Source organism: Salvia hispanica, chromosome 2 (genome assembly GCF_029641045.1).
Source record: "Salvia hispanica isolate PSC_SH4W2 chromosome 2, Shi_PSC_v1, whole genome shotgun sequence".
Classification (NCBI taxonomy): Eukaryota; Viridiplantae; Streptophyta; class Magnoliopsida; order Lamiales; family Lamiaceae; genus Salvia; species Salvia hispanica.
The window spans coordinates 28,252,461-28,276,210 of NC_142693.1; the positions used below are offsets into that span (position 1 = coordinate 28,252,461).

The 23,750-nt window shown below is 34.7% G+C and overlaps 1 protein-coding gene across 8 annotated transcripts; it reads right to left on the bottom strand.

The window, feature by feature from the left end:
• Positions 1 to 17,468: 17,468 nt before the first annotated feature.
• Positions 17,469 to 23,410, bottom strand: LOC125201294 (putative late blight resistance protein homolog R1B-13). 8 transcript variants are annotated; one of them, XM_089065416.1, is made up of 7 exons: positions 22,167 to 23,410; positions 19,562 to 19,881; positions 19,389 to 19,477; positions 18,933 to 19,039; positions 18,635 to 18,763; positions 18,478 to 18,544; positions 18,103 to 18,242 (listed from the first exon to the last, which is right to left on the bottom strand). In XM_089065416.1, the coding sequence occupies exons 1-5, from the start codon at positions 23,319 to 23,321 to the stop codon at positions 18,725 to 18,727; spliced, it is 1,710 nt and encodes a 569-aa protein (XP_088921542.1). In that variant the 5' UTR covers positions 23,322 to 23,410; the 3' UTR covers positions 18,103 to 18,242; positions 18,478 to 18,544; positions 18,635 to 18,724. The 8 variants fall into 8 exon arrangements, with proteins under 8 accessions (XP_088921544.1, XP_088921543.1, XP_088921541.1 ...); XM_089065414.1 differs by having other exon boundaries at positions 18,933 to 19,051; positions 22,167 to 23,409; XM_089065415.1 differs by lacking the exon at positions 18,478 to 18,544 and having other exon boundaries at positions 18,102 to 18,242; positions 18,933 to 19,051; positions 22,167 to 23,409.
• Positions 23,411 to 23,750: the final 340 nt, after the last annotated feature.

The following is a 23,750-nucleotide window of genomic DNA, read 5'->3' on the forward strand; positions in this document are numbered from 1 at the left end:
GACGGACACTTCACTCTAACACTGGAATACTTCAATTTAACCATGTTTTACTTCACTGAAATGGAAAAACAAAGCACTGCAAGCATAGATGACAGAAAATTCGCTCTAACACTGGAATACTTCACTAAATGAAAAACAGAGCAGGTAGTTGTTACTCACGATCGGAGTCTATGGTGGTTGTTTTTCTTTTTCATCGATCAAAACCTACACAAAAAAATAGAAGTAGTTAACTGTAGTAATTAACTGTAAGCAGACATTCTTATGTTCAATTTGGATTCCATAATAAACTATTGCAGATTTCACTTATTTAAAACCGTCGATGTTTGAATTTGCATAATTCTCAAAACTAACTTTTATTCTAAAACTAAATCTAATTCAGAATGAGAAATCTAAATCAGAAACTAGTAGAACAACTTACATTTTGAAAAATCTTTCTGATTTGAATTCATTGTTCGACGATGGATGGAGGCGATGGCGATTGCAGCGACGGGAAGACGACGACCATGGATGGAGGCGACGGCGATTGCAGCGACGGGAAGACGGCGACGAAATTTCGAGAATAGGTGAAGAAGGAGAAGATGGGAAGCAGAGGGATTGTGGGATAGATTGAATTCCGTAATGAGAAATTATTTCAATTGTTAACCCTAATTTTATTTGTGAAATGTCCATTATACCCCCGCCTTGTATAGTAAAGTAAATCTGTGATAGAGTGAACTGATTTCTCCTTCAAATTCGAAAATCACATGTGTTAAAACTAGCCCTTGATTTTATTGATCTTGTGGCTGTGATTTATTCTCTAGTTATGTACTTAATGGGCACTTGCCCTATATCACTACTCTATATATATATAGGGATGTGATCAATTGCTAACTAATTATCAATCCAAAATTGAGATCAAATTTTAACCATTAGATTAGAAGATCTTGTGGTTGATATAATGCCAAGTGTAATATATTTTAAATTTAAATAATTATTAATTAAATTAAATGGGTATTAATGTCAAATCCTATATGTAGTAATTATAACTAACTACTTTCTCTCTCCTCAAAATCATCTCAAATCTTTAAATTTACGTAACTCTCTCAATTTAAATTATTTTTTCGCAAAAAATATATCAAATTAAAGATAATTTAATAAGGATTCCAACGAGATCTCAATTGCATATGTTCCGACGATGTTAGGGTGATGAAATTTGATAAATTATATTTCAATTTTCGTACATGTTGATAAACAGCTTTTATCAACAAATGCAACAAAAAATCTCAATATTGTAGGCAAAATCTCAATATTATGCATGTCCAATCTCAATAAAAATGTGTTGATATTTTCTTGTCCTTGTGTTGATATTCTAATGTCATATTGTTGATATTTGTAATACACAATGTTGATATAAAAAAACCAATCACGAAAATTATCATATAATAACATAATGACGATATTACCCTTTTGTTGATATTTTGTCTACTATTTATTGAGATTTGTGAGTTTTAATCTCATCCACTCATTTTAAAATCCAAGGGTGGAGATTTAGTCTTGATTTGGGATTATGGTGCTATAAGCATTAGAATAGGACCATATATATATATATAGAGTTGTGATCAATGTCGAACCAATTTTAAAAACCGAACTAGAGACCAAATCTGGGCCATTAGATCTAGTTTTTTTGATGAGATGTGCTGCTGTGAAATTTTTTTCGGCTTCATTACAAGCCCATTTTACTTCATTATATAGGTTTATTACTTCATTCTGTACGTAATACCTTGAAACTACAACATGTTTTTACTTGCTTCCAATAGGTTTTGAAATGATTCAACATATGCTTCATTCAAATTCATTGACGTGGGTTTTTGCTTGATTAACATTTAAAAATGCAATTTATTCAAGTGAGTTTATTACTTTATTCAGAAACGTTATTACTTCATTGGATAAGATTTTTACTTCATTCCCGTAGGACTTCAAATGCTTCTACACATACTTCATTCCAATAATTTATTACATTATTCCATGTGTTTATTAAACCATATTAGCGCCATGGCGTTGGTGATAGATATTGTAGAGAGAAAGAACGGCACGCGACGGCGAAACCACATTTACGTACTAGAATGAAGTAAAAACCTACTGGAATGAAGTAAAAACCTACTAGTATGAAGTAATATATTCTGGAATGAAGTTAAATCTTCGTAACATGTTAGTATGACTTATTTACCTTCAGATGAATTAAAATAGGCTCGTGATGAAGGCGAAAATAATTTATAAATTTCTGTATCTTATCCATAAAAAACTAGATCTAAAAGCCCTAATTTAGTATGGTTCGGTGGGTCGGTCTTTAAAAGTGGATTTGTGGATAATGGGACTCTATATATATATATATATATATATATATTTATATATATATATATATAGGGAGATGATCAAAATAAGAATGCATTTAAATCAAGAAATACAGCCCAAATCTTGGCCCTAGGATTAGATGATCTAATGGTCAATAATTAACCCAAAACACGGAAGGTCATAGTTAAGTAGTTTTAGGTCATATTAAAAGATTTGGGTTTATGTCATGTTAAGATCATTGTAGGTCATGCTTTGTTAGTATGACCTAAAAATAAACTAACTGTGACCTAAAAATGTCCTATGTATGACTTTGTTCTGCGTTTCTGTATTTAAATCTAGTCTTCATAGATCAAAACCCTATATATATATATATAGGAGAGCATTAAGCTCCTTTTACCCCTTTAGATACTATTTCTTTCTTAATATCATCAGATTGATAAAATGGATGGACTAGATTAAAAGGGGAAAATTGATCCCGTGTTGCATTATTAGGTTCATTCTGTGCATTATATGGGTATAATTGTAAAATAACAATGAATAAAAACGGAAAAAGCGAGAATTCAGCGCCATTTTCCATCTACTCACACTCTCTCTCACTCCAACCGCCTCACTCCTCAAACCCACGATTAAATTTTGTTTCCTCTAATTCCCCCCATTTCCAAACCCTAGCCGCTACTCCAAGCCACCGGAAATCAACACTACCGTCGATTTTCACCGTTAAATCAAGCTTCTGCCGCCGTTTCACAGTCGAAACCTCACTCCCTTCGCGCACGACCTTCCAGTTCAAGTCGACAACAAGGTAGGGCTTTAATGATTCAACTTTTCGTAATACCCACTCTTAATCGCCTATTCTCACCGCCGACACACCACCTAATCGTCGATTCAATGTTTTCTCCCAAATAGTTTCAGGTTTTTCGCAATGTTTTGGTCGATTTTTTTGTAAATCGTAAAATTGTGTTATTTTGTGTTATGTTTCTGTCCATTATTGAAGTTTGTAGTTAATAACTGGTTTACAATTGTGTATTGGGCGATTTTGGAGAGAAGATTGTATCCCGATTTGATTTTTGGTTTGTGTCACAGATCTAGGAAGACCCTTCAGATGCCATCCAACCCAGACTGCAGGTGAGCAATGTGGACAGCCTGTAATTGAGTGTATCTTGTATTTATTTGTGCATTATTTGATGCAATGTGTACATTATTGTATGAATTGTTGTGTATTATGTTTTTGTTTGAAGCTACATAAACCAGTTTGATAAAATGCATGTAAATGAGTGAATGTTGTTATCGTCGGTGCATTGTATGGTCCTATTTGTTCAGTATTGTAGGGAGTTGTTAACAAAATTTGTTATTGGTTTAATATTCATTTGTGCATAACTAGGTATACATTATGGATTTTTGTTAAGTGAATGTTATATTATGTCGTGCATTATTTGATGGAACGTATACATTATTGTAGGAAGTTCTGTGCATTAAGTTTTAGATTGAAGCTACATCCGTCTGTTAATTCAGATGTTAAATGTACATAATGATTTTAATTTGTGCATTATTTGATGCTATATGTACATTATTGTAGGGACTGATATACATTATGAATTTAGTTTTAATTCAGATGCATTATTTGATTATCTTTGTACATTATACAGTTAGTGTTGTGCATTAATGCGATACATTAATTCACAAATGCGATACATTAATTCATTGGTGAATTATTTGATTACCTTTGTACATTATACAGTTAGTGTTGTGCATTAATGCGATACATTACTGATTTTTGGACAGCAGCGAAGCTGCCAAGGTTGGATATTGACGAAGCAATGGATGATCTTCTTGCAATTGCAATTGCCCAAATGTTCAGGGAGAGATTGGCTGAACAGCAAAGGGCCGAGGCTAGTTCGTCTCATGAAGACGTAGAGAAGAGGAAGGCAAGGGGAAAGAAAGTCGATCACCTCTACTGTCGACAAACCCCCACCGAGTTCATTGCCTGTATAAAAAGCCTAACTCCACGGCAGAAGGAAGCCGTGAATGAACTGGATTGATCGTATGGATAATCATTGGAAATGCTATTTATATTACTTTTAGCACTATGTTTTTTTTGGATAACTAATTTTGGTAGGGAAAAAAATGATTGTTGCCATGTCTGTTTTGATCCATACATAGTATGCGGAACTACTTGCTAACAGAAGCATATTTTGGTACTAGTATTGATGTCGTAAACACAACATATATAATGGATGTAATGAACCGAGTAATGCACAGAAAATCATTATTAATGCAAGGCTATTATTCGATAATGCACATTAACAAAGTAATGGAATAATGGTATAAATAAAGGGAGTAATGCACAGAAAATCATTATTAATGCAAGGCTATTATTCGATAATGCACGTTAACAAAATAATGGAATAATGGTATAAATAAATGGAGTAATGCACAGAAAATCATTATTAATGCAAGGCTACTATTCGATAATGCACGTTAACAAAGTAATGAAATAACGGTATAAATAAAGGGAGTAATGCACAGAAAATCATTATTAATGCAAGGCTATTATTCGATAATGCACGTTAACAAAGTAATGGAATAATGGTATAAATAAAGGGAGTAATGCACAGAAAATCATTATTAATGCAAGGCTATTATTCGATAATGCACGTTAACTCCCGAAAAATGCAAATTTATTATGCATAAAATGTTCACAGCGCTAGAAATAATAAAACTAAGACAACGAAACAAATAATAAAACTGAATACAAGACTTTACTAATTTTTTAGGTACAAAACACATCAAGCTTTCCTCTTGCCTTTACTAAGCTCTTTCTCCTTCGCCATCTCTTTAAGCATTGGACAGTTTCTAGAGTCGTGATGGCCCAACTCATCGCACGCCTTACAACGTCTAAGAGGCCTAATAGCCTCCTTTACAGCCTTTTCTCTCTTTGAAATCAGTCGGCTCGCGGAGCTGCTAGCATGACCCTTGGTCTTTACAACATCCGAAGGATGGACCTCTACTACTTCAGCCCTTGGCATTCCATAAAACTCTTCAATCATGCGCCTCTTTTCAAAGGCCGACGTTGGAGGAGTTCCAGCTTGAAGAGAATTACAAAGTTCTTCCAAACCACCTACGAATGCACGAAGCACGTCAATGTCCGTTTCAAACCGTCGAATAAAACCGTAGAAAAGCGATATCCCTTGATTTGAAACAGTATAACGAACACTATACATAAATAAAAGCATATCAGAATTTATTTTCATTATATGATATCAACCATACATTACATATAAGAAAGAATGCATTATACACTGCTATTCGTACATTATATAAATCTAGAATTACAACATAACAGAGGCGAGAAAACAAAATAAACACTAAACCCTAATACATGAGACTTGTCGCCTAAGCAAAATACTAAACCACATCCACCAATTACTGCTAAAGCCTACTGGACTAACTTCTTCCATTGTTGAACAACACGAATTCGATAATATGGCACGATATGGGGCTGCTCCAATACACAAAAGACTACTATTCGTACATCATAACACAGCAGCCGAGAAAACAAAATAAACACTAAACCCTAAACCATATCCACCAATTACCGGTAAAGCCTACTTGATAGTTTCAAGTTACATAATCAATTTAATAACAACATACCTTCTTCCATTGTTGAAGAACACGAAAACGATAATATGGCACGATACGGGGCTGCTCCAATATGGCAACGACGAGAAGTATAAAAAAAAGAAAAAATCGACATCAATTCTAACACAATGATTTTCGTAACTGGGAGAATGATGGAAGAATAGAGGTAAAAGAGAAGAAATATTTTCTAGAATCAACATAAGAATTACTTAAATTACCTTCTTCCATTGTTGAAGAAAACAAGAAGAATACACGTTTGCTCCAATAAAAGCGAATTTGACAGAACAACGGCTTTGACAGAAGGAGGAAGGACGTCGGCTTTGAGAGAAGGAGGCAGAACGACGGCTTTCTGCAATGGAGAATGTTAGGAGAAAAAACGATGAAAGAGAAGAAAGATTTGTGAAATCGTAGAAAATAACCGCTGCAATCTTTTGATGGAGATAATTAAGCAAGTTACCATAACCAACTCCAATGAGAATACCATTTAGGCCCTTTTCGATTTTTTTAATGATTAAAATTGAATTAATCAGCCTCTATTTTGGGCCATCAGATCTATAAAATGGAGGGTCAAGATTAAAAAGGAGAATAGAACAAAAGATGAGAAAAGGATATGTGAATCTAGGGGAGTGTTATATTGCTAACTCATAACTAAATAATAGCCATTAGATATTCAAATTAAGGGCTTAGATCATTAATCTCTAAATGTCAATACGATCAACGAAAAACGTCAATTAGGCCATAGGATTAATTTCAAAAAATATCAATAGGGGTATTAATGTCAATTAACCACATGTTTAGTTATAACTAACTTTTAAAAGAAATCCCAAAACTTTAAATTCATATAACATATATCAAATTAAAGATAATTTCATAAGGATTCCAACGATATCATACATGCATATGTTCCGACGTCAAAATTTGAAAAAAAATAAATTGAAATTTTTTTATTTTTTCGTACAAGCAGAAATATCAACATACTATATAAAATATGTCAATATAATACATGTAGAATGTCAATATAAGGAATGAGTTAACATTCTTAAAGCATTGTGTTGACATTCTCAAAATATTGAGTTGATATTTTCGGAACACTATTGACATTTTCATCCAAAATCCTAATTTGAAGTTTTTTTTTTATCTTTTTCGATTTAAGTAATAAAAATGAAAATTACACGTGGCAAATTGTAGACCACACGTTTTCTAAAATCCTATGGCCTTAAATTAGTTGTAGTTAGTAATTAAATGATGAGTTAGCAATTGATCACTCCCCTGTGAATCTATATATATATATATATATAGAGTAGTGATAAAATGCAAACTCATATATTGTACAAACTCCAAACTTTTCAACACAGTATCAACACAATGTAAAATTTTAAGATTTTGATGTCAACACAATGCCAATACCCAACACAATTTCAACACAACATCAACCGTTGACATTGTGTTGACATTTTTTGTTGCTATTATTTTATCATCTGTTGATAATTTTTAGTGGTTCAGATCATAGTTTAGAGTTTGTATAATATTTAGAGTTTGCATTTGATTACATTTAACATTGCTATATATATATATATATATATATATAGGGTAGTGATAAAATGCAAACTCATATATTGTACAAACTCCAAACTTTTTCAACACAATATCAACATAATGTCAACACAGTATAAAATTTCAAGATTCTGATATCAACACAATATCAATACAATGTCAATACAATTTCAACACAACATCAACCGTTGACATTGTGTTGACATTTTTTGTTGCTATTATTTCATGATCTGTTGATATTTTCTAACGGTCCAGATCATAGTTTGGAGTTTGTTAAATATTTAGAGTTTGCATTTGATCACATCCCTATATATATATATATAGGATTGTGATCAATTGAGATTATTTAAGCTAATTGAGAAATGAGATGCAATATCAGCCACTCATTTTTATTAAATGAGTGGTCCAGATTTTGCCACACAATAAATAATTTTAGATTAATTTAATATGAAAGGGTATAATGGTCATTTCGTGTTTTAATTTCACTCTCTCTGCAGCTTTGCAAATTTCTCCAAACCAATCGATCCTTCTTCCTCCCTGCTGCAATTTATGCGCACGCTCCAAATCGCAGTTTATGCAGCTTTCGACATGACTCCAAATCACACACTCCAACGCCTGATTTCCGCCAGGCAATCGCGGAAGAGCGGATCTACGCCGCCGCCGCCGCCGCTGCAAAGCGCGATGAGTTGGCCGCCGCGTTAGGGGATATCGATTCGACGCCGTTTAAGGTCAGCTGCTTAAAAAGGCTGAGGTCGATTGTGGAATTGGAGGATGAGGTGAAGGAGGATCAAGAGGTTGGGCGGCGTTGAGGTGCTGGTGAGGATAATGGAGCAGGTTTTGGGGGAAAATTTGGATTTCGCGGTTTTTAGGGCTTGCGAAAAGGCGGTGGCAGTGCTGCGTCACATTTCGGTTTCTAACTACGATGAGAAGATTCTGCAGTTGCTGATGAGCTCCAATTGTATGAATTCGATTGTGATTGTGCTCCAGCGCAGCGGCACGGAGGCGAGATTCAGCGCGGAGGTGTGCTTCCTCGATTCCCCTCAGGAATTCGTAAACCGCGATTGCAAAGAAGTAAACCGTCGTTTTCTGAATTAGAGATAGAGATAGGGAGTGGAGACGTAGAGTTTGTGGAATTGGAATTTTAAGGGAAAGGGGGCAAAGGGAGGAGAGGTGTCTCTGTTTTATCAGCTGTTTTTGTTTTTGGAGATGCAAAACCTCATTCTCTGAGTTGACTCACCTAATGGTGGTCGAGCTTGCCGAGAACTCGCTCTCCGGTGCCGTACCGTCGTGGTTCATCCTCCTCCGTCCGTCGCCGCATGGTAATTTGCCACCCACCGCCGTCGTGGTTCAATTGAGGAATAGATATGAAGAAAGTAATGTTGATTAGATCCTTGAGCCGGTCAATTTTGCGCAGATCTCAAGCATTTTCATCCTCCGCCGCCGCCATCGCTGCCAACCCAAAACTCCGTCACCTCCACTTCTCATCTCCATCGGTCCCTGCCTCTTCTCCAAACCAGGGTACTACTCTATTCATTTGATTTTTATTCTGGATTATCTGTGTTCAGACTGAACTGTATATTTCTGGAGTTTAGCTATAGGCTGGATTACTCTCATGTTTGAGTCTTCAGAATTGAAGAGTGAAATTGACGAAATTGTGAATTTTCTAGTCATTGTTTGTAATTTAGCTATAGGTTGGATTAGTTGTTATTTTTTAATTACAAGTATTTGTGAAATATGTAGATGAATTTGAGAAGGCAATTTATTTGACGTCCAACAATCACGATTAATTTGTGAAATATATGGATGCAGTGTTTAATTCGATTGTGTTGCTGAAATTTGTGAGTTGTGTAGATAAGGTGTTTGTGATATTGCCTAAAATATAAGTTGTTGACATGAAAATGTTTATTTTTGACATGAATTATATAGCTCGTTGACATAATAACGTTTGTTGTTGACATGAATTATAAAGGTAGTTGGCATAAATTTTATGAAAAATGTTGTTAACATAAATTATATGTAAAAGACTGTTGTTGACATGAATTATATGTAAAACGTTGTTGTTGACATAAATAATATAGGTCGTTGACATGAAAATATTTGTTATTGACATTAATTATTTGTAAAAATTTTGTTGTTGACATAATAGTTGACATAAATAGCGTTTGTTGTTGACATCGTAGTTGACATGAATAATGTTGGTTGTTGACATCGTAGTTGACATGAATAATGTTTGTTGTTGACATCGTAGTTGATATGTGAATTATAAGTGTTATTTTTTAGTTGTTGACATTTTAATACGAGTTGTTGACAATCGATATTCTCGGTATTGATAAGTAAATTATAAGTGTTATTTGTTAGTTGTTGACATTCGATATTCTCGATATTAATATGTGAATTATTAGTATTATTTGTTAGTTGTTGACATTTTAATACGAGTTGTTGACATTCGACATTCTCGATATTGATATGTGAATTGTAAAGTTTATTTGTTAGTTGTTGAAATTTTAATACGAGTTGTTGACATCCGATATTCTCGGTATTGATATGTGAATTATAAGTGTTATTTTTTAGTTGTTGACATTTTAATACGAGTTGTTGACATTCGATATTCTCGATATTGATATGTGAATAGTAAGTGTTATTTGTTAGTTGTTGACATTTTAATACGAGTTGTTGACATTCGATATTCTCGGTATTGATATGTGAATTGCAAGTTTTATTTTCTAGTTGTTGACATTTTAATACGAGTGGTTGACATTCGATATTCTCGGTATTGATATGTGAATTGTAAGTGTTATTTGTTAGTTGCTGACATTTTAATACGAGTTGTTGACATTCGATATTCTCGGTATTGATATGTGAATTATAAGTGTTATTTTTTAGTTGTTAAAATTTTAATAAGTGTTTTTTTATTAAATGTTGAAGATTTGAATGTTGAAGATTTGAAGATTTGAATGTTGATGATTTAAAGATTTGAATATTGAAGATTTGAAGATTTGAAGATTTGAATGTTGAAGATTTGAAGAGTGAAGATTTGAAGACTTTGCAGCTAGAATTTTAGAGAGGATTTTAGAAAATGATTTTAAATACAATTTAATAAAAAGACAATTATACCCCCGTGTTGACATAATGTGATAGTTGTTGACATTAAGTTAATCTTGTGAATTAGTGGTTGAGATTGCATCTCATTTCTCAATTATGCCCAAAAATCTCATCCTAACAAGACCATATGGTCTTGTTAGGATGAGATTTTTGGGCATAATTGAGAAATGAGATGCAATCTCAACCACTAATTCACAAGATTAACTTAATGTCAACAACTATCACATTATGTCAACACGGGGGTATAATTGTCTTTTCATTAATAATGTAGAGGACAAAAATAAAATACATTTGAAATCATTTTCTAAAGTCTTCAAATCTTCAACATTCAAATCTTCAAATCTTCAACATTCAAATCTTCAAATATTCAAATCTTCAACATTCAAATCTTCAAATCTTTATATCTCCAAATCTTCAACATTCAAATCTTCAAATATTCAAATATTCAAATCTTCAACATTCAAATTTTCAAATCTTCAATTCTTCAATTCTTCAACATTCAAATCTTCAATTCTTCAAATCTTCAAATCTTCAATATCAATATCGAATGTCAACAACTCGTATTAAAATGTCAACAACTAACAAATAACACTTATATTTACATATCAATACCGAGAATATCGAATGTCAACAACTCGTATTAAAATGTCAACAACTAAAAAATAATACTTACAATTCACATATCAATACCGAGAATATCGAATGTCAACAACTCGTATTAAAATGTCAACAACTAACAAATAATACTTATAATTCGCATATCAATACCGAGAATATCGAATGTCAACAACTCGTATTAAAATGTCAACAACTAACAAATAATACTTATAATTCACATATCAATACCGAGAATATCGAATGTCAACAACTCGTATTAAAATGTCAACAACTAAAAAATAACACTTACAATTCACATATCAATACCGAGAATATCGAATGTCAACAACTCGTATTAAAATGTCAACAACTAACAAATAACACTTACAATTCACATATCAATACCGAGAATATCGAATGTCAACAACTCGTATTAAAATGTCAACAACTAAAAAATAACACTTACAATTCACATATCAATACCGAAAATATCGAATGTCAACAACTCGTATTAAAATGTCAACAACTAACAAATAACACTTACAATTCACATATCAATACCGAGAATATCGAATGTCAACAACTCGTATTAAAATGTCAACAACTAACAAATAACATTTACAATTCACATATCAATACCGAGAATATCGAATGTCAACAACTAACAAATAATACTTATAATTCACATATCAATATCGAGAATATCGAATGTCAACAACTCGTATTAAAATGTCAACAACTAACAAATAACACTTATAATTCACATATCAATACCGAGAATATCGAATGTCAACAACTAATAAATAACACTTATAATTCACATATCAATAGCGAGATTAGCGAATGTCAACAACTCGTATTAAAATGTCAACAACTAACAAATAACACTTATAATTCACATATCAATAGCGAGAATATCGAATGTCAGCAACTAACAAATAACACTTATAATTCACATATCAATACCGAGAATATCGAATGTCAACAATATTGATAACGAACTTGCAATTTGTTGTTAAAATTTGCATAAGGATTTAACAATTAACCTAGTGTTATTGAATGTTGGGTTGAATTCTATGTATGTATTCTTGAGTTTGAAGAAGAGGTTAGTCAGTTTGTGATTTAAAATGGAACTAACCCCATTTCTTTTTTAGATTGAACATTTCTCCAAATTCAACCATAATGTTGTAGCTATTTAAATCGTTGTAATCCTTTAGGCACATATCATGTGTCACTCCAATATGGGATATTCATACAATGACAAAAACTTATGTCCACCAGGATTTACTATGCATCCAAATTTATTAATCTCATCGTGGTTTATTGATCACACTTAGAATTTAATGAGCAGTGCATCCTGAAGTACCGAAGCGTGCCTCAGCCTCCAAACTATTTGAAGAAAAGATAACCAAGACCGAAGCAAGACTGTTTGGGTTTTGATTCTTTTTAATGCAATGACAGCAAACCTAAAGGATCGCAATCAATAATGAATATTACTAATAGCTAACATAGTCGTAGCTGCCCTTTCTATGTTGTGTTTACTAGTCTCCAAATATGATGAAAATTCCGTGGCGTTCCCTAGAAATTTTGTTTTGAGTTGGGCCCAAACCAACATGAGGATTAATATTATTTGAGCTGCGTATTTTAGATACAACTATTTTGTATGTCAACAAAATGTCAACAAAGAGTATAGCTAACATACATCATGTCAACAGATTTCCATTTATGTCAACAGAACATCAATTCAAATATCAACAGATTTTGCATTTATGTCAACAAAAAATTATCATCATAGCAACAGAGAGTATACATGATATCAATAAATTCTACATAGAATGTCAATAAATCTACATTTATGTCAACAGAGTATAATTCACCAACAAAGTACAAAAAAGTCATGTTAATGAAAATCAAACCAAAATCCTTTCTCATGTACAGTTCCATCGCCGCGTTTTGTATCCTATTGTAAAAATTCACACCAAGCTGTATCCTACTGATATTGAGACAAATTAACAAACACATGGAATGCATAGACTATTTTCATCTTCACAAAAAGATTTCCCATTCCAAAACATGTCAATTAGCCACATTGCTGAATTGAAAACAACAACACAAAATTCAGTCAAATTCTAACATCTCCTAATCTAATTTATCTTGATCCATAAAAAAGAAAAAATTAATACACATACCTGCAACATCCTCTCCGTCATAAACGCCGCGGTGAACGGTGCCAAAAGTTCCCCGCGCCAGCACAGATTTGACCACGAATTTCGAGGCATCGATTTCCCAGTCTTGCCTCGCCGGAATCTCCCTCAATTCATCCTGCTGTTGCTGCTTCCCTCGATTCATCCATTCTGCCCTAATTAAAACATGAAATTACTGATCGCCGCTCTCTGGAGTCCTTACCGATCCTGCTTCTCAGATCCGGCGGTCGGATTTGATCAGAAAGCGATCACTAGCAGAATTTCAGCAGCAAAGCCAACAAGGTTTGGAGTTCTATCTATGGAACGTGAAGATGAAATCCTAATTAAAACATGAAATTACCATTCTATCCTTTCATATTAAATTAATCTAAAAATATTTATTGTGTGGCAAAATCTGGACCACTCATTTAATAAAAATGAGTGGCTGATATTGCATCTTATTTCTCAATTAGTATAAATAATCTCAATTGATTACAATCCTATATATATATATATATATATATATATATATATATATATATATATATATATTACCACAGTTTAAATTAAATTATTAGTATTTTATTCATAGAATCTAATATGTGAATCTAACTCATCGTTAGTACGAGAATTGAGTTACACACACGCGTTAATCATGCCCAACGCATACTTACATCAATAGTTCCTTCGCTTTTTCGTTAAACATTAAATTGTAACTGACATGTGTTTTTGTGTGCTATATTTAGTTTCGAAACTTATTTCTTTATATAATTTTTACTTGTATAATAAATTGTTATTGTGTATATTTGTGTGAGTTCGCAATTTTGAATTAGTATGAAAAGAAAATTAACCGTGTGATGCATCGCACAAGCGTGACACTATTTACAATAAATTTAAAGTTCCCTAGTTGAAAAATAGGTTGAAATAAGTAAACACATCCAGCCTATCTAAAAAATAAATAAACAACTCCAAAATCAGAAAAAATTGGACACAATTTTACATATATTTGCCACATAAATAAACCATCATTGTTGTTCTCATGTCTTCTTTGACAGCAGTGGCTCCAGATGACTGGTGTCGTCTCTGGACGAGGCAATCTCCCTCGTTCCAGACTCCAACAATGGGGACTGACTTGTGGAAAAATCGGTCAAGCTTTGCACCTTTTATAGACGGACTTGGACTGAATCGTGCACACGGACGAAGAGCCATTCTTGCCCTATTACTATTACATCGACCACCTCAGCTTTTGTCAGTAACAGTAGAAAGTATCGGGTTTGGATTCGAAATGGCTATCTGAAAAACACAGGAAAAGGATTTGGTCTGCGAATGAATCTCAATGATCATGAGATGCACTAACTTGAATGATTCGCTAACCTGGATGTTACGCGATGTGTATTGTTGGTACATGCAAGTCTTTTAGAGCTTGAACAACACTCGAGTCTATGTAAGTAGCTAAAATAAAAGACCAATGCAATTGATATTCATTGACTGACTGTGGATGAAGTATAAACGAGAAAGAAGTTGGAGATTGACTCACGAGCCATCTCAACAATGACATAATGGATGCCTGTGACCTCTGGGCCTCGTCTAATAGGTCCATCAACTACAATCTCAAATTTCCGGAGCCTAGAGAAAGAAAATAGGACAGCGCGGTTATAATAGAACACAAACATGATCAGTTTGATGTAGCTTATATTGGCAAAAATAGCCTATCAACCATCAACATGAACAATTAGAATCACGTTGTATGTATAAGCTTTGGGATACTGCTCTGTGTTTCTGTATACAGTTGTACCAGGTAAACAGCCCAAGACAGCTGCAAAAGAAATTATGTTTGGCTCTCAATGAATTGCACCAATTCACATGATCTAAGCACAGATAGTAAACGGGAAACACGGAAAAGGTGAACTACTTCAACGTCAACGACGACAAGTTATAAAGATCAGATAGAGTTACCAATATGTGGATTAGCTGATTCATGGACGACCAAAGCAAGTAAAACACCAGCAATGAGAAAAAAAATAGCAAGCTTAAGAAACTTAAACAACAGTTGTGTATTGACTATGATTCTCGAAGAAAGAGAGGTTCACAAAACCTTCAACACATCTTATTTAACAGATTGAAATTTCCAATGAGTGGTTATAGGAATGATGATAAAATGTCATGCTTTGGAGATACAAAGTTGAGTAAACACTTCTGAGATCATAAAACATGTACGCCTTATCTATGTTTCAAAAGTACAACTCACCAGTCCAATAACAGCAGAAATGACAATGGCGGCTACACCACACTGCAAAGAGAGACACAAAATGAAGGAGAGTAGAGAATGTTAGCAACAGAATATAATATAATATGCTGAAAGTGAACTATCAGCTCCATAGATATCTAAAATGTTTCAAACTACTTTATGTCTGATAAGAATTTTATGTCAAGGAAAGGAATTGTAGCAACAAGGGCCAACGGAAATCCAATGCAAAATGAGCATGAATATCGGTTCCATACACTACAAAAAAAAACGCTAATTACCAAGGGATTTCCTGACTACAAAATATCCATTTCCTGACTACAAAATATCCATTGGAATTTACCGATGGATTACCAAGGAATTTGTCACTGGTAATATTCCTGACGTTATTTCCAACATCTTCGTCACGGACTTTGTCAGTTTATTTTACCAACAGACGATTTCCGTGGGTAAAGCTATTATTTTTTAAAAATAATTATTTTATAAATCATTACCGAGGGACTAATGCCGTCGGGAAACTTAAAACTATCATATTTTAATAATCATTAATTTATGAATTAATTTCCGAGGGCCAATATCCGTGGGAAAATTAAAATGTTATATTTCATTTTTAAACATTAATTTCCGAGGGCCGATATCCGTGGGAAAATTAAAATACACAATTCTGCTTTTTACTTTAACCCTAGCTCTCTTTCTACCGTTTCGAGTTTCGACCGTTCTACCTCCTCACCTCAGTTCCGTGAAATCAAAGATTTCCATCTCCTCCAATCTGCGAAAATTGCTCGGTTCTATATCTCCAATCTATGAAAATTGCTCGGTTCCATATCTCCAATCTGTGAAAATTGCTCTGAAGCTGTGGTTTTTTCCCACACTGATTCTGTAGCGGTGATTTCTCTCTTCTTTTCCACATTTTTCGCAGATTTTTCTGCTTTAGGAATGTAGCTTGTGCATTGTGCATTTTATATCTTCTGATTTTTAGCAGAGTAGAAGGAGAGAATGTAGCTTGTGCATTTGCTTTAGAAATTCTCCACATTTTTCTGCTCTATTTGTGCATTTCTTTCTATCTCTCTGACTCTGTCAATTTTCGTCCATGAGTGTTGGTGTGCATTCCCCTCTTTTTAGATAGGTATTTTTAGGTTTGGTGGTTTAGCTTTTAGAGTGTAGGAATTAGGACACGATCCATTTTATTTATATCGATTAAGAAATATTCTTTTGAAATATAAAATAATATCATTATATGGATCAAAAATTATGAAAATATTTAATAATAAACATATGCAATAACACATTTGACAGTATAAAATTATGAGTTCAGTATAATTTGTTCAAAGAATTTGATATAAGAATAATTTAATTATATAATGATAGTATTGATAAATGTCCATGAAAATAGAAAAAATATATATATATAAAATGTAGTAAGTTTGAAAATAATTTTAGTATACATATCCATATTTTTAATATATATTACCACAATTTAAATAAAATTATTAATATTTTATTCATAGAATCTAAAATGTGCATTTAACTCATCATTATGACGAGAATGGAGCTTATTTTAACAAAGAACCTCATGCACATACGTTAATCATGCCCCAACGCATATATCAATAGTTTCTTCGTTTTTTTTTTCCTATTAAAAATTTAAACTATAGAAACTGACTTGTGTTTTGTGTGCAATTTTTAGTTTCAAAACTTATTTCACTGTATAATTTTACTTGTGTAATAAATTATTATTGTGTATATTTATGTGACTTCACAATTTTGAATTAGTAATGCACGGGCGTGATACTAGTTACAATAAATTTGAAGTTTCCGAGTTGAAAAGTAGGTTGAAATAAATAAACACATCCAAACCAACATCTCTATATGCTAAAAAAATTGGACATTTGCATACATTTGCCACGTAAATAAACCGTCGCTGTTCTCTTCTCAGGTCTTCTTTGACAGCAGAGGCTCCAGATGACTGGTGTTGTTTCTCGACGAGGCAATCTCCCTCGTTCCAGACTCCAGCTGAGACAGAGCAGCTTCTTCAGAGCTCTGCTTCAGTAGCCTGTTGAAGAGGCTTGATTTCTTCTCCAGCAATGGGGACTGACTCGTGGAAGAATTCGTTAAGGTTTGCACCTTCTGTAGACAGACTTGGACTGCATCGTGTACACGGACGAAGAACCATTCTCGGCCTATCAGATCGACCACCTCAGCTTTTGTCATTATCAGCAGAACGTCTCTGTTTGGATTGGAAATAGCTATCTAAAAAAACACAATAAAAAGGAATTGATAGACGAATGAATCTCAACGACCATGATCAGATATACACTAACTTGAATTATTTCTTACCTGGATGTTACGCGATACGTATTTGTGGTACAAGTCTTTTAGAGCTTGAACAGCACTCGAGTCTATGTAAGTTATAATAGAACACAAACATGATCAGTTTGACAGAATTGTCACCTATCTGTCTCCGATGTAGCTTATATTGGCAAAATAGATTGGAGCATCAACGCGAACAATTAGAATCCCGTTGCATGTATAAGCTTCGGGATACTGCTCTGTGTTTCTGTATACAGTTGTACCAGGTAAACGGCCCAAGACAGCTGCAAAAGAAATTATGTTTGGCTCTCAATGAATTGCACCAATTCACATGATCCAAGCCGAAGTTCACATGATCCATACATAATCCACTCAAGTTATAATCCAACACAAGCTACAATTCTTAAATTCAAGTGACAACCTAATAATACAGCTTCCATGATTCATTTAATGGAAATCAATCTAAAACGCGAAAAAAAACTCTGCTGAAGTTCTTGAATTAATTGAGAAAATCCATACTTTGATCAACTTGTGCATCACTCTGTAGCAGCAAATTCAAAGCCTCTAAGAGTTCTGCAAATTAAAACTGGATAGCACCAATTTTATTCACTTATAAAGAATCATATCTTTTGCTTGAATAACAATACAAGTAAAAAAAATAGCCCTATGAACTCACATGCTCCTTGACGTTGGCGCTCTCTCCTCTCTATCCTCATGATCCTACGTATCTTCGTCGTCATTCTTCTCCTCATTTCCTCATGATCATCTATATATCCATCATCATTTTTCTCATCCACACCCTCGCCTATCCTCAACATCAATGCCAATTTGTTGAGTTAAAAAAAAATAATCTTTACAAAAAGCTACTAACTGTCGTAATTGCTCCTCCATACTCCCTTTCAACTATTACTAAGAATCATATCTTTTGCGTAACTAATAGTACTACAAGTTAAAAAATGGCCATATGAACTCACACGCTCCTTGACGTTGGCGATCCTCCCTGTACCCTTATGATTATACGCATATTCGTCATCATTCTCTTCCTCATGATCATCCGTATAGTCATCATCATTTTTCTCATCTGCGACATCGCCTATATCCTCAACATTAATGTCAACATTTTAGTAGAAAATTAATAGATATTCATTTTATTACACCAAGCTACAAACTCTCTTAATTTGCTCCTCATTATTCACATACTTGCTTTTCTTCATTGCCAATACTATTTGAGGTAAACTGGACAACACATGTTTTAATACAATACTGGTAAAGTAAAAAAGTTGTCGATAAAGTATTAGCTGAAATTGAACAAATATGTGAGACATAAAATGTGGCTATAGTCATGTTACCAAAAATGAATTGGTTTAATTTTTGTGGGTAGACCAAAATGAATAAACATGAGTAGTGGTTGAGACACAAATGAATAATACCTTCGTCATCCTCTCCTCGATTGGTGATTTCTTCAACATTTGATTCCTCCGTGGCCGGATTAATGGACACAAATCGACCATATCCATACCTGATTTGGATACATAAATAAGATATGATTAATAAACACTTATTGAGACTAAGATATGATTTGATGTGCAGTTGGAAGACTAACCTTTCAAATTTGATAGTTGTCGGTTTCTCGTCAAAGGAAGAAGTAGAAGTAACACGAAGCGTATGCCAATAACCTATTTGTACTTCCATGGCCCAAGTCAAAGCTAAAGGATTGCAGTCCTCAAATTCTATCTCTAGGGTACCGTGGTCAAAAAGATGGGGTATCCGGATATTTTTAAATTTGTAGCAATGATTCATGCTTATGTGTCTAAGCTCGGGGAAGCTTCCGTATCTTGATCTCATTTGCACCAAATCACTTTCTTCAATTAGAAGAAACCTAAGACTCGGAAAATGATGATCTTTTATATTCCAATATGAACCCTGAAAGGCATAGGATCGCAATTTGAGAACTTCAAGATTTGGCAAAGGAGCAACAGCATTCATGTATTTCCATGGAAACCTGATAGGACCCCCGACTCACAGGCCCAAATGACCGACCCTCGAGCTGCAATGCCTAAGCCCAAGATCGCTCAACGAGTCCGACCCAAGCGAGCTCGGCAGAAACCGAGCAAGGATTACAACTTGAAGTAAAGCTTGCCGTGCAAGTCTTCTTTTTCCATATTTAATGTATTTATATTAGTTAATTAGTTAGAGAATATCTTCTCGGGTTTTCTTCTTGATTCTTTCCCGAGTCGTAGAGTCGAATCAAGCAGGGTCCGGATCCTATAAATACTAGGATCCATTAGAGGTCAAAATATCGAGAAGTATGAAATAAAATTCAATTCTCGAAGCCAAAAGCTTGACCTAGTTGCTGCTAGGTTTATTCCTTGTTTTTATCACGTTTTCATCACAAACAGGTGCTCTAATCTCTCTGATAGGGAATTGAACCCTATCAATTGGTGCTTCATTGATCTACTCTTCTCCCACACCTTCGATGGCGACGGAATTTGAGTATGCATCGTTCGCACGACAGCAAGATCCGGTTAACAAAAGAATTGAGGAAACCTTGGCCAAACTCACAGCCGATGTCACTGGCGCGCGAGTGAAAGAGCCGCCGGACCCATTCGCGACGCCTACGTTCAGTTGGTCGTTACCGCTTTCGGTCACGCACGCACCGATGGGTGTCAAGCCTTTTACCCTGCCACGCCTCCGTTTGGAACCACCACGTTTCGACGGAGAGAATGCCGTAGATTGGATCCGTCAGATTCAACAGTACTATAATCACCACTACACACCGCTAGATGATCGCCTTTATCTTATAAAATATTTATTCGATGAACCAGCATCAGATTGGATGGAGTATTCGATAAAATATTTATCTTATAAAACCCCATACCACTCAAATGCAACTTCTTCAAATTACGTGGCAACTTCAATGACCTTACTGGGAAAACATGACCCTTCTTGATAACTGGATTTGTGATACTGAGTTTGAGAGTCTCTAAGCTTTCAAGTGTTGAAATGCAATCGAAGCAACTCAAAAGATCGTTATGATCCTCGTAAGGCTTGAGCTCAATCTGTATTCCTAACTTCTTTATGTTAGGAATTCTTTGGGAGAGTTTGAAGAGAGTACAAATACTAGCATTCACCCCTACCAGAGTTGTGAGCTTTTCCAATGAAACACCATCAGATGGAGCTACAAGGCTTTTTCCCAATATCTCGATATGTTCTAACTCTTGCATGTCCCACACTTGTATTGGTACATACTCCCTTCGTTCCACAATAGTGGAGACGTTTCTTTTCGGCACGCGATTTAAGAGAAATTGTGTTAAGTAAAGAAAGAACAAAATAAGAAATGAAAAAGATAGAGAGATGAAGAGAGAACAAAGTAAGAGAGAGTAAAGTATGAAAGAAGAAATGTATTGACTTTTGCTAGAAAAGGAAATGCCTCCACTATAATGGAACGTACCAAAATTATAAAATGACTCCATTACTGCGGAACGGATGGAGTATAATGGAGCTCCACGACGTCTAATTTTCATATGTGGATGGATAATCAATACTCGAAGGTTGAAAAGTTTAGATATGGTCGAAGGTACTTCTCCATTGCAAGTTATAGCAAGGTACTTGAGCTGAACTAATGACAAAATTTCTATTGGGAAAGTATAGAAACGTTGTGTAAGAGCATCTATTTCCCTTAGTAACTTGAAACCGACATCTATAGGAATTGGATATTGGTGGTAAGGACCATAGCAAAGGAGAGAACGTGCGAAGGATGCACAATTCAATCTCACCGAGTCACGAAAGTCTTTGATTCCAAATAAAATGTTATTTTCGACACATAAGCCACGCTGGCCTTTTAGAACATCTTCTTCGGCATCAGTTAACTTATTTAAGACATGATAAAATTTGTTCTTACTAGCTTCTTCTCTACACACGTGGCGCCATGAAGAATGAAGCCAACAAGTTTTGAACTCAGTAACATCAAACTCATTACCAGATCTATCAAGGCTCTTCAAGATGCGTAAAACAAGGCTGTAGCTGTAAGCTAGCTCTTTCAGATACATACATCCCAATCGATATTCATTAACAGAAAGCAACCCCTCAGCCATGAGCATAATGATGATCTTGTAGGGGGCAGTGTGGTAATCTCGAGGGAAAACTCCCATAAACTGAAAAATCATTTTAAGAGGTTGAGGTAAGTAGTCATAACATGGAAAAAGTACCTCTGATATTTTATTATATGCATCCGTGAAGACTGAATTTCTCCTTTCTGCCACGTCATTCCAGTAGGCCAGGTCTCTATTCTGCTTGGAGATCGAAAGGATGCTAGCAACAGTGACGATCAAGAGAGGAAGACCTTCACAATGCTTGGCGATTTTGACAGCAACTTTGTGAAGTTGAGGAGGGCAAATCTCATCACCAAACACCTTCTCACATAGTAGTTCCATACTTTCATCTTCATTCAAGAAACGCACCTCATCCCCATAATCGCACCCATAATCATTCTTCAATTTTCGATGTCTGCCGGTAAGCAAGACATGAATACATCCATTTGGGATATCTTTAAAGTAATACATTCTATTCAAAGCTTCTTTGTCCCAGACATCATCCAACACAATGAGGCAATTCTTGCCACGCAATCTTTCTTTCAATCTGTAGTTTATCCATTGGTCTCCTTGAGTAATTCCACACAATTGAGCAAGAATGCCTTGCAAAATTTGACTGAACGGCTGAGGTACTCTGCCTACGGTCACCCACGCGCGACACTCAAACTTGCTATGAATTTCTTGATCGTTATAAATTTGCATGGCAAGAGTTGTCTTCCCAACACCTGCCATTCCATTTAGCCAGCGAAAACGAAACCGGTTGCGATCTCCCAAAAGAGTGGTTTTGAGTTGTTGAAATAGGTCAGAAAATCCAATCATCTTTGAGTTGGTTCCAGGGAAACCAATTGAGGAGGAAATGGGTTTGTCTTGAGGCATATTCTCTACTTCATAAATGTACTCCCTCTTCATATCCTCGAGCGTTTCGATCAATGAAAGAGCTTCGTGTTGCAGACTCTGCAGATCAATGGAGACTATCTCTGGAAGAATTTCGAGTTGAGAAGGAATCTGTTGAGTGAGAAGGGATTCCAATGAGTCTTCGAATTTCCAAATTGCATCTTTGATTCTTCCATCCAAAGCATTCACCTTCTTCCTGCTCCGGCTTGGCCTCGTCTTGTCCAATCTTTCCAGAATATATTGTTGCCAAGGCTCCAACTCACGTCTCACGATTTGTATGATTTGTTGAGAGCAATCATCATCAAGGCTAAAACGAGAACAACAGAGAATATTGTTTATTGTATTCATAAGAGAAGACGTAGCACCATAAGCCGTCATTTCTCCAATATGATGAGACTGATGTACTTGCAAATTTCAGAGCAGAGCTCAAATTATGAATGAATTTGATATTATGTTATTTGAGTGGTGGTGGAGAATGTGGCTGTGGCAGACATGTTTTATCCTAAAACCTTATCTGATGAGATCCTCCAGTAATCTACTGACACATGGCATATGATTATTTTATTGCCCGCATCACCTTTTTGGCATTTTCCCTTAGTTATTGTACAAGAATTAATAATCCACCTGAATATTGATTGAGCATCAAGCTTAAGAAACTAAAACAACAGCTGTGCTTGCATTGACTGTGATTCTTCGAAGAAAGAGGCTCACAAAACTCTCTACGCATCTTATTTAACAGATTGAAATTACCAATGGTTGGTTATACTTATAGGAATGATGATAAAACGAGAGCATTGGAGAATATTG